General features: G+C 39.7%; 1 protein-coding gene across 1 annotated transcript in view; it reads right to left on the bottom strand.

Moving 5' to 3' along the window:
• Window positions 1-1,338: 1,338 nt before the first annotated feature.
• Window positions 1,339-11,762, bottom strand: part of rab18a (RAB18A, member RAS oncogene family) — a 29,500-nt gene continuing 19,076 nt past the window's right edge. The window contains exons 4-7 of the mRNA XM_007911104.2: window positions 10,091-10,163; window positions 9,767-9,885; window positions 5,189-5,255; window positions 1,339-4,532 (exon numbers count right to left, since the gene is read on the bottom strand). Of these exons, the coding sequence (XP_007909295.1) occupies window positions 4,357-4,532; window positions 5,189-5,255; window positions 9,767-9,885; window positions 10,091-10,163 (435 nt within the window). The 3' untranslated portion in view covers window positions 1,339-4,356. The remainder of the gene's footprint in view (window positions 4,533-5,188; window positions 5,256-9,766; window positions 9,886-10,090; window positions 10,164-11,762) is intronic.

Genomic DNA, 11,762 nt, shown 5'->3' with positions numbered 1-11,762 from the left:
GCTCCCTATTGCCAAACGGATCAAATTCAAGATCCTCTCACTCGGTTTCAAACTCCTTCATGCCCTGGCAGCTCCCTACCTCTCCAACCTGCTCAACCCACAATTGGCTCCAGCCTTATGCATTTCCCTCGTGCCCTCTTTTCTACCATTGGTGGTCGAAACTCTAGAACTCTGGAACACTCTTCCTCTATTCCTTCGCCTTTCCCCTTCCTTCCCCATTTCAGGTTGCGCCTGAAAACCTTCCTGTTCAACCTATTCAACCGTGCCTACGGTCACCCCCCCATCCCAGGAGGTGGTAAGCTCTTGTAGCCTCGTTGGTGTCTCCCCCTTCCCCTCACCCACTTGAAAAAAAAATGGGTAACCTAGTTTTTGTTAAAGAAACTAATATTTTGTATTCAACAATCTAGTATGTGTTATTTTCTCATGTTTAGTTTTTATCAATAAATTGAAAACATGTAGGTTGGCAGTAAAATGTACCTCAACAGAACCAATCAATTCCATGTAATTTTCTGCAAAATTTGCCAAAATTTTCCCCGCAATTTGCCAATCTCCCCGTAATCTATCTTTGGCAAATATTTCCGCACTTTTCTATTAGCCCAGCTTATGAGCAATGACTAGGGCTCTTCATTCAGTCTTGAGAGAAGACAACTCAGAGGGAACCCCATAGAGGGGCACAAAATTTTAAATGGGATTGAAAAGGTAAACCCAGATAAATACTTTGGGATGCACCATGTCAGCAGAGCAAGAGGACATAGGTTTAGAGTTGTAAAGGGCAATTCCAGAACAAATACCAGCGAGTGTTGTTTAAGCAGAGGGCAATCAACGACTGGCACAGGTTGCCAGGAAATGTAGCTGAGGCCAGGATACTCTACTCGTTTAAGAAGTGAAGGAAAGAGTGTGGTAGGGTGTTATGGAGCGATAAAAGATCAGATGGATTGAAGGGTCTTCTTCATCCAGACCAATCTTGGGATCTTCTGGCCCAGGTTTTCTGCACGTACCTCGTCCCTTCTGCTCCACGATTGCCACTTGTACTTTCAGCCACTAGGCCCTGAATCTTTGGAACTCCTTACCTCAATCCCTCCATCTTTCCCCCCCTTTGCCCATCTTCAGATCACACCTGAAGACTTTCCTTGTCGACTGTGCCTTTGGTCACATCCCCTCCCGAATCAGCATCAAGTCACACTGCTGTTAAGCACTCCGAGACACTACTCGCGAGAAGGGCTCCATATAAAAGCAAGTTGTTGTTGCAGGAATGAATGGCTCCTCAAAGTAATACATGGATATATCAGCACATTCAATATGAACTAAATGATTAATGTATTAAAAAAGACAAGTAAGTTAGAAGTTAAAGTACATGTGGAACTTTTATTTAAATATGCTGATGCAATACCTTACACTACCATAAACCGTTGTGAAATGACCATTTGTTAAACAATTTCCAGACTAACTAACATGAGGAATGCAATTCATAATGCCAAATGGATTTATTTACAATTATGAATTAAGATTCTCATTGTCAAGCCCTAATTCTTTAAGATGCTATAGTTGAATTAACAATTGCAGTTTTGACAGTGACCTGTGTAAAAAGAGAATTTGATACATTGCAATTTAGGTTATGCCACAGACTCAAAAAAAATCAGATAAACAAAAGTATATGGAAAAGCAGCAATATAAATTATGGAAAAATGAACAAAATATCACTCAGTTATATCTACAACCCAAGTTTATGTTTATGAGAAACAAATATGAAGTTTATGTTTTAATATATGTAGGTGCAAATGATATTGATATATTAACGCTTAATGCATTGAAGCCATTAAATACTTAATTTTGAAATCACCCAGTGAAAAGCATCCAATGAAAAGCACAAGAAATAAAACACTGGACAAAGTGCACATGTAACCATATATGCGGACCCAACAGTTAAGTGTATGTCCTGGACAGAATATTTCCTCTGACTGTGCAGACTAGATACTCGATTTCATAACAGGACTGAAATTGTAGACAAATTTGTAATTGTATACAAAACAGAAAAGCAAGCAAAAATAATTTTAAAAAATCATTTTTGTAAATGTGTTCTTTGCCCAATAGTAATTTAATTAAAACCTGAAACAGTGCAAAGTTACACATGTTATGCATGCTATATTTTATGTGTGCTATATATATAATGCATGACCTTTGTAACTGCATCTATTTTTATGCAATATTTCACTGCATTTTGTAAATGCTTGCGATACAGAAATCATGGCTAATTTAAATTATTTTTTAAAAAGTAAAATAGAAGCATCTTAAATTATTTGAATTTTAATAAGTCTAATTTCAAAAGAGGCACATCATTCAAAAATAGTCTTTTTCTACAATTATTTCCATTCTAAAGTCTGGATAAATAATGAATAGTGAAAACCTGATATCTTTACTTTCATTAAGCAGACGTCAATCTCAGTTATGTCAATTGACTGACTGCACCCACTCAATTTGCACTGAAATGCTTCCTCCTATAACGAAGTCATCTTTGTATGATCACCAGAGCAAAACTGCATGAGGTCCATTATATAGACCAACCTGTAACAACGTCTATTGAAAGTATTAAACATAGTACAAAATTAAGTCATACAATTAGCTCCATTCCTCCTATTGATTTTTTTTTTAAATTTCCACAGTCCAAAAGTAATTTCATGCTGGAGTAAGCCATTAATTCATTTTGTTTTTTCATTCTATTTTGCATAAGATCCCTTTGATGTATTCATCTCCAAATCTAATAATCTTGAATTATTGAGCAGAAACTTGGCTGGTTTATTTTTGTAATCCTCTGTAGTGTCTTGTTCCACCACTTCTGCTGGTAGTTTCCCACATACCTAATACCCCTTTATTTTAAAATCGGTCTGGATTTCCCATCTTTTAATGTCCTTACAGTATTGTAAATAGGACATGGGTCTTATTCTGTAGAGCTTCACATTTTTTGAAACATTTCATAATCCTAAAATACCTGCATCATGCCCAACATTTTGTTTTCTTCAACTACTGATTGATTTAGTAAACTGTTCACAAGGGCATTAAGGGTTAAAACAGATACCCCTATAGACTTCTAGTTTGCAGAACATAAGAATGAATAGTACTGTATTAGGATTATTTATTTAAGGACCACATTGAACGTAACTACTTCAAATTTCTTCTCATGTAATCTAATAGTGTGAAATAAACAAGACTTGGCTGACTAGAATAGAACTCCAATAACATTATAATGAAGCATTTAAATTATGAATTCCATTCAGCACACTTTTGACAAAGCATGATAGCAGCTGTTACTAAATTACACACAAATAACGTCTTCAATAATGTAAATCATATAGTGCAGTTTTAAAGTAGAATGTACAAGATTTAATCATTTCAGACATTCACATCCTCACTCCCAACTTCCAAGTCAAACATAACTTTGTTCAGTCAGAATTTAGTTAACTGCAGACCAAATTCACTATACTTTCATGGAACCTTTCTAAATGTCTTCAAAGCCTTGGATATCATCTAGGACCTGGAATTAGTTCATAATTTATTAGATTGTGTAGATTTTAATGTAATTATTTATTCTAATCATATTACTTAAATGGTTGTATTGTGAATTTCTGTATCAGGACATCTGTTTAGTACAACTATGGAAATGAACGCACAATCATCAGATTGTGTAGTTTTGCATTAGACTAATGAGAAACATTCATTTCTGAATAAAATGTTAACCTTATTCACCAGTAAAATGTAGAAAAGTTTAGTATTACTCTTGTTACATTTCTAAGATATTCAGTAGGCTAACAGCAGTGAAAATTCAACTGCATTGTAACATTCTAAGCGTTGTGGTTCCTGACACATACACTCCAAAACCTCAAGCTCAGCTGTTCCTGCTGCATATACTTCCAAACCTGAAACTGTATGAAAATCAGCAACATTTGAGAGGATCACAACAAATAATTTAGTGTTAAATCATGAAAGTGTACAAATATATGAAAATAAAAAATAAAAATCATTTTTAGATTATAACAAGCAGATGGTTTCTGGATAAAACTATCCGATGTGAGCGTGTACATATAAGCTTAAACCCTTTTTACTGATGATTAAAACTGTGTTCCACATTTCTAATGCATAACTGTTTTAAATGCAATGCGATTTGACAATACTAGCAAAATATTTTGTGAACACAAAATTCTGCATCACTACAGCAAAACATATCCTTGGAAGAACCAAGGAGATGGTGGTACATGATGTGAACAAAAAGTGTGCAAACTGCAATGTCAACTATAGAATTTATACAAATTGTTCACCAATTGTTTAAATTGGCAAAAAATGACTGCATCAAAGTCTGACAGTTTACAGCATAGAGCAGTAGCCGCCACAAGAACCTCCACCTCTGGCATCGGGTGAGTCTGATAACCTCAGTTTACTATTCTGGCTCTCACTTTCCCACAAACCAGGCGTCTGAATAATCTTCTCAACGAGTTCTTCAAACGCACACTGTACACCATCACGTGTTTTTGCACTGGATTCTGGTTTAAAAAAAGTAAAAATGTTTTGAATAAGCAAAACACCCAGATTAGATGTGCTATAAAGAGGGCTGACATTTGGCTCCCCAATGCATACTGTATTAAGTGACTCGTGTGAACAACAGTGAGCTTCGGGATATTGAGCGGGTACAACTACATCGATCAGCATTATACATCACATATAAAACAGTCTTGTGTAAAATATTTAGCATTCATACTTAATGGGTATGCAGTCACTATATAAAAAATAAATAATGCACATATCACTTTTGTACATTTTGCAAAATTAATAAGCATGCAGATGTCCGAAATACAGGTCAGACGTCAAATGACCAACAAGTGACTATCCCCTGGGGGGATGGGGGTGGTAAGTGAGCCAACTCCAAGGTGATATGCTTATCAAAGCAATGTGGGAATCGGGTCATTCCTCTAAGTCAGTCTCAATAGTCCTGATCCTGAGCAAGCGGGGACCACAGTACTCCAGGGTACTGTTGATGAGCCTAACTCATCAGCAGGACTTCGAGAGGCAGTCACGTTTCTTCCCACTCAGCTCCTGTTAAACTTGCAAGCCAAAGCTCTGATGGGTAGGGTGGGCCTACTTGGAGAACGTTCCTCCCCTCATGATTGTTTAAATTCCATAAGCACCTTTATCAACTTACCTATAAATAACATGGAATGTTTTCTTGCAAACTTCAGACCTTCATTTCGGTCTACTTCACGATTTTCCTTCAATAAAAATAACTAAATATTAAAGACCAAATGGACAGACTTTGCAAATATTCAATAAAAAAAATTAGCCAATCTCTATCAATTTTAAGGACATTTCCACAAGTGGTTCTATATTTGCTATTTTTAATGTTTCATGGTATTACAAAAAAAAAGCAGCGTAGCATTAAAAATAAGCTAACCAAAGGCTCATAACAAACACTCACTGTCATTGAGCACAATATGCACACTAGGAAATCTGAGACCCCATAAATCACATATATACACAATATATACATACAGTGGAATCCTGTTAAGGCGGACAGATGAGGAACAGCTGTTGTATCTGGTGTCCGAGGTTAGCCGGAATTCTCTCACCTCTTCCCACCAGCAGAGGAGAGGGGGTGGCGCTTCCTCCCACCCATTGCCCGTTCCCATTGAGTGGGAAGGGAACCAATTAAAGGTGATTGACAGCCTTGAACCCCCCCCCCTTGTGAATGTTTGTGCTCCACCCATTCATAAGTGTCTTCAGCTGTCAATCAATTGCTATTTGAATCCTCCCATTCCATCCCTTGTTCTTCCCTGTTCTTCCGCTCCCCTTCACTGATTGACAACCCAACTCCAGTCGCTTGTGAATGGCTGTAGTCCGCTATCAATCAATCTTAGACTTCTCCCATCTCCATCCTGGAGCTTGTCGTGGCTGACAGGAGCCGCTCAACACACAGAAGGCTCGAGTGAGTACGTTCAGCGGCGATCAGCGCAGTTTAATCGGATTAATCAGATTTTTGTCCCAATCAACTGGCAAATTTAAAACAGGTAGGAATACAAATGAATCGGGGCCGGGCGTTTTGTTCGATTTACCCAGCAACTAGGGTTAACTTGCATCCACCTAAAGTAGATTCCACTGTGTATAAAAAGTGCAAATAGTGCAATACATTTGAAAAGTAAGTACAGGTACATGCTTTCTGAAAGTTAAGACATACCCAATGACTCACCAAAAACCATAAATAACAATTTGTATCTAAAGACTGAATAAAAAAGGAATTACATACAGTCAATTCACTTTACAGCATATTCTGTGAAGCGCTTTGAGACGTCTAGAAGACGTGAAAAGTGCTACATCAAATGCAAGGATTATTATTATTATTATTTTAATGGGAACAATGAAAACAATTAAAGGGATCATAAATGAATAACTAAAGTAACTACATATTCTAACTTCTAATGTGAGAGAAAAAATAGTAAAAGTTCATGTGTGTGTAGGAAAGAGGTTATAAACAGGTGCAGCTGCATCCTAGTACATGAGAAGATAGTGGCAATCGTCAAATCTTCTTGTGGTGCACATATGTGAATAGACTGGGTGTATGAGATCACAAACCCAGGGTTATTTTTCATTTTTAGACCCTGGTTTGATCTAAGTGTTGACAACCCTGCAGTACTAGTTTCAGTATGGTAGCAATAAACACTTTTACTGTAAACATTCCTGAGATTGCTTTGGTATGAATCTACACTGAAATATTCATTACAGCAACTCGCCCAACGGATTAACATTTTTAGAAATGAGTACAGACAATCTGACCTGAAGAGTCTTAACATGCAGGGCAATCAGAAGCTGTTATACAGCAGTCAGGATGTAATACAGACAAGGACAATTACTGAACAGCTGATCTGTCAAATTGACTGTTCAAATTTACATAGTTATGTAGAGCAATACGACAAAAAAAAGGCCAGTCGACCCAACTAGTCCATTCCAGCATTTACACTCTATGTGAGCCTCACCCTTCCTATTCCCGTCTCCTATACCCCTCTATTCCCATCTCCCTCATGTATCCATCAAGTTCTCTTTTGAATATATTCATGCTTCAACCACAGCTTCAAGCACATTCTTAACACCCTCTGTGTGAAGAAGTTCCTGCTAAACTGCCTGCTAGATCCACTGCTGGCTATCATATATTTATGCCCCCTAGTTTTGGACCCATCAACATGTGGAAACAGCCCAGCAATATCCAGCTTATTAAATCTTTTCATTAACTTAGTCTATCAGGTGCCCTCTCAATCATGAACTCTAGACAGAAAAACTACAACTTATCCATTTGTTCTGGATAGCTGTATCTACATATCTCTGGTAACATTCTTGTAAATCTACACTGCATTTTCTCTAATGCTATACTATTATGATACAAATATACACAGATGAAATCTCACAGAAATTTACAACACAGAAAGAGACCATTCCGCCCATCAAGTTTGCACCAGCTCTCGGAGCAAGCTGTTCTTTCAATCCCTTTGCCCTGCCTTATTCCCATACCCCTACAAGCCTCTAAGATGAGTGTTTATTTTGAAAACACAAAATGTAATAGTAGGATTGTAAATTGTTAGAAGAGTGTGTATTAACAATATTCTCTAACTAGCCAAACCAGAGTTTTATCCCTTCCTCTCTTGGTGGTCTATTGCACCTCCTCCCAACCCACTGATTGACTCCAAGTCTGTACTAAAAATGTTTTTTTTATTAGTTTCTTCTGCTTAAAATTTAAGGTTTTGGCAAATGAAATGGCAACTAAAATTCCTACTCGTCAAGCAATGAGTAGTATAAAAGTTTTTTTATATCTCTAAATCTTTTTTTGCAACCTTTGTCAAGAAGGAATACAGGGAAAGCTGAATACTTTGTGGTCGGCTGCGCCCAATATCACAACAGCCTTGAAAAATAGTCAACTTCAAGACTGTCAAATTACTGCTGGCATCACTTCTCATGCGTTGTGCACATGTACACTGTGTGCAGAAAGCGCTACTAATGTCAATTGTTGCATGTTATACTGCGCACCACTAACATCACTTCTTTCACACACAGAGATCTGAGGCACTTCCTGTGAATAGCAGGCAGGAACCTTGAAATCACCCATTTATTAATATATTTATTAATATAGTAAGCCAGCTGGTCAATGCTGAAACCTAACGGTTCACATTAGACCTCTGGAACTCCATCCCGCAGTCCCTCCACCTCACCCCCTTCCTTGCCTTCTTCAAGATCCATCTCAAGACCCTCCTCTTCGACTGTGCTTTCGATCACCCTGCTTCTCTGCTGCCCGCCACCCTCCCCAATCCCAACCCCCAGCTCGGGTCCGAAACTCTGCCTGTCCAGCACCTTGGGACAGCCTCCCGACGTGAAAGGCGCTATACAAATGTAATTTTGTTGTCGCTGTTGTGCTATTTGTGCTTGACAAAGTGCCACACAAAAGGCTATTGCACAAGGTTAAGGCCCATGGGATTAATGGGAACATATTAGCATGGATTGAAGAGTGGCTATTGGATAGAAAACAGAGAGTAGGGATAAACGGGTCATTCTCGAATTGGCAGGATGTGACTAGTGGAGTGCCACAAGGATCAGTGCTTGGGACTCAGCTATTTATAATTTACATCAATGATCTAGATGAGGATATTGAATGTAACGTATCCAAATTCGCGGATGACACTAAACTAAGTGGGAGAGTAAACTCTGAGGATGATGCAAAAAGATTGCAATGGGATATAGATCGGCTAGGGGAGTGGGCGAGTAGGTGGCAGATGGAATTTAATGTGGGGAAGTGTGAAGTTATTCACCTAGGCAGAAAAAATAGAAAAACAGATTATTTTCTCGAGGTGGGGGGAAGATATGATAGTGTTAGTGTTGATAGGGATTTGGGTGTCCTTGTACACCAGTTTCAAAAAGTTAGTTTGCAGGTGCAGCAAGCAACTAAGAAGGCGAACGGCATGTTAGCGTTCATTGCAAAAGGTTTAGAGTACGAGACTAGGGAAGTCTTGCTGCAACTTTATCGGGCCTTGGTGAGACCGCACCTAGAGTATTGTGTGCAGTTTTGGTCTCCTTATTTAACAAAAGGACATACTTGCCTTAGAGGGGGTGCAGCGTAGATTCGCTCGGTTAGTTGCTGGGATGAGGGGACTGACCTATGAGGATAGGCTGAATAAACTAGGGCTATATTTTCTAGAATACAGAAGAATTAGGGGAGATCTTATTGAAACATATAAGATTCTTAAAGGGCTGGATAAAGTAGACACTGAGGGTCTGTTTCCCCTGGAAGGAGAATCTATAACCAGGGGTCACAGTCTTAAAATTAAGAGTCAGCTTTTTAGAACAGAGTTGAGGAAACATTTCTTCACTCAGAGGGTAGTGAATTTATGGAATTCACTACCCCAGAAGGCTGTAGATGCTCAGTCTTTGAACATCTTCAAGACTGAGACTGATAGAATTTTTAAAAATAGAGGGATTAGGGGATATGGTGATATGGCAGTTTTCCTTTTTTTTTCTCCTTACCTCAAACCGAGGAGAATGCATTTTACAGTTGCATAGTCCTCCGTTTATTGTTCAGTCGGAGAACTAATGAAAATCTAGAACTGCCAAGTTGCCTTAAATGAAGCTCCTACTTCTGCAGCTGAACACGAGTATTTAAAAATTTCTAATTCTAAATAGGTAAAAACAAGCTGTAAAATATGAAACACAAAAACAAAATTAAGGACACTTAAATTATATTGCTTACTTTATCAATTTTGTTTCCAACTAACATTTTCACAATATCATTCCTTGTGCAGTAGGTTTCCAACTCATTCAGCCAGTTGTCTAGTCTTACAAAGGTGTCTCTTCTGGTCACATCATACACTGAAAAACAAATATTTCTAAACTTTAAATATACAAAGAGTTTAACTTTAGAGACACTTTCCACAATATGAAAGTAAAATGATAATTGGCATTGTAAATTATGAGACTTGAAGGCATGATATAGACTAAAACATTATGACTTTCTTCACAAGCTAAAGAAACACCATTTTTTAATATAAAGTTAAACTACTGGAAGAACTTTTACCTAGGATAACACCTTGTGCTCCTCGATAGTAACTGGGAGTTAAGGTCCTGAACCTTTCTTGTCCAGCAGTGTCCTGTAATCAAAGTAAAGTGAATCCTGTTACAAAAAAAGACATTTGACAATGTCATTCACAAATTGTCTAATGGATATAATACAATACAAATTTACATTTATATACCTTTCATGTTGTAATGCCATCATGTAACCAAAAGGTTTACATTTTTGGAGGTGAAGGAAAGATGCAGATTAAGTAGTATGTGGCTGCAATTATTTATTTATGTAAAGGAACACAGAATCTTTACTATCTACAACAACAACAAAATTACATATGTAGAGTGCCTTTCATGTCGGGAGAATGTCTCAAAGCGCTGAACAGTCAGGTGTCAGGGCCAGAGCATGGGGGAGGGGTGGTGTAGGGGTGAGGGAAGGCAGAGGTGGGAGGGCAACCAAAGGCACAATCAAAGAGAAGGGTCTTGAGACCGTCCTTGAAGGAGGCGAGGGAGGAAGTGAGGCGAAGAGACCGTGGGATGGAGTTCCAGAGTGTGGGGGCAGAGAGGCTGAAAGCCCGGCCACCGGGCAGGTTGGGCGGGAGACATGGAGCAGGCCAGAGCCCGCCGAACGGAGAGCGCGGGCAGGTTGGTAGGGAGTTAGCAGGTCAGAGAGGTAGGAAGGGGCATGTCCACGAATGGCCTTGAAAGTGAGGACGAGGATCTTGAACTTGATCTTCTGGGGGATGGGGAGCCAGTGGAGTCGGGCGAGGGTGGGAGTGATGGGGTCGCGGAGCCTGGTGCGTGAAAGTACACGAGCTGTAGAGTTTTGGATGATCTGCAGTTTGTGAAGGGAAGAGTTGGGAAGGCCGATGAGGAGGGAGTTCCCGTAATCGAGCCTTGATGTGACGAATGCGTGGGTGAGGGTTTCGGCAGCTTGAGGCAGTGGCGGAGTCTGGCTACGTTGCGGAGGTGGTGGTAGGCAGTGCCGGGCATGGCCCGGATGTGGGGGAGAAAGGACAGTTCAGGGTCAAACAAGACACCCAGGTTCCTGACTGGCTTAGTGAGGTTGAGTGTGCAGCTGTGGAGGCTGGTGCTGCCAGCGCCCGAGGTGCAGAGGCGCTGGCGCAAGCCAATCAGGAGGGCCTCGGTTTTGCTGACGTTGAGTTAGAGAAAGTTGTCCCTAGTCCAGGATTTGATGTCGGACAGGCAGTCGGGCAGGACGCCAGTAATAATAATAATAATCCTTGCATTTGATATAGCGCTTTTCACATCGGGAGGACGTCCCAAAGCGCTTCACAGAACACACTGTAAAGTGAATTGACTGTATATTTGTGGGCGAACGCGGCAGCCAATTGCGCACAGCAATGTCCCACAAACAGTCGTAGATTGAAAATGACCAATTTTTATTATTGTTTTTGGTTTTTGGAGGGATTATTATTAGGCTCTGTGTGGAGTAAGGAAACTTGCCCAAGGTTTCGCCCTGCCTGGGATTGAACTCAGGTCTCTCGCTTGCAAAGCGAGTGCTCTAACCACTAATCCGTAGTAGTAGTAGTCCTGGAGTTCAGAGTGAAGGCAGAGAGGTAGAGTTGGGTGACATCCGCATACATGTGGAAATTTACCCCATGTCTGCGGATGATGTCACCAAGGGGGAGCATGTAGAGGGTGAAGAGGAGGGGAACGAG

Source organism: Callorhinchus milii, unplaced genomic scaffold (assembly GCF_018977255.1).
Source record: "Callorhinchus milii isolate IMCB2004 unplaced genomic scaffold, IMCB_Cmil_1.0 Scaffold2, whole genome shotgun sequence".
Taxonomy (NCBI): Eukaryota; Metazoa; Chordata; class Chondrichthyes; order Chimaeriformes; family Callorhinchidae; genus Callorhinchus; species Callorhinchus milii.
Note: the sequence above shows the minus strand (reverse complement) of the source record. Positions and strands in the feature narration are given on the sequence as shown.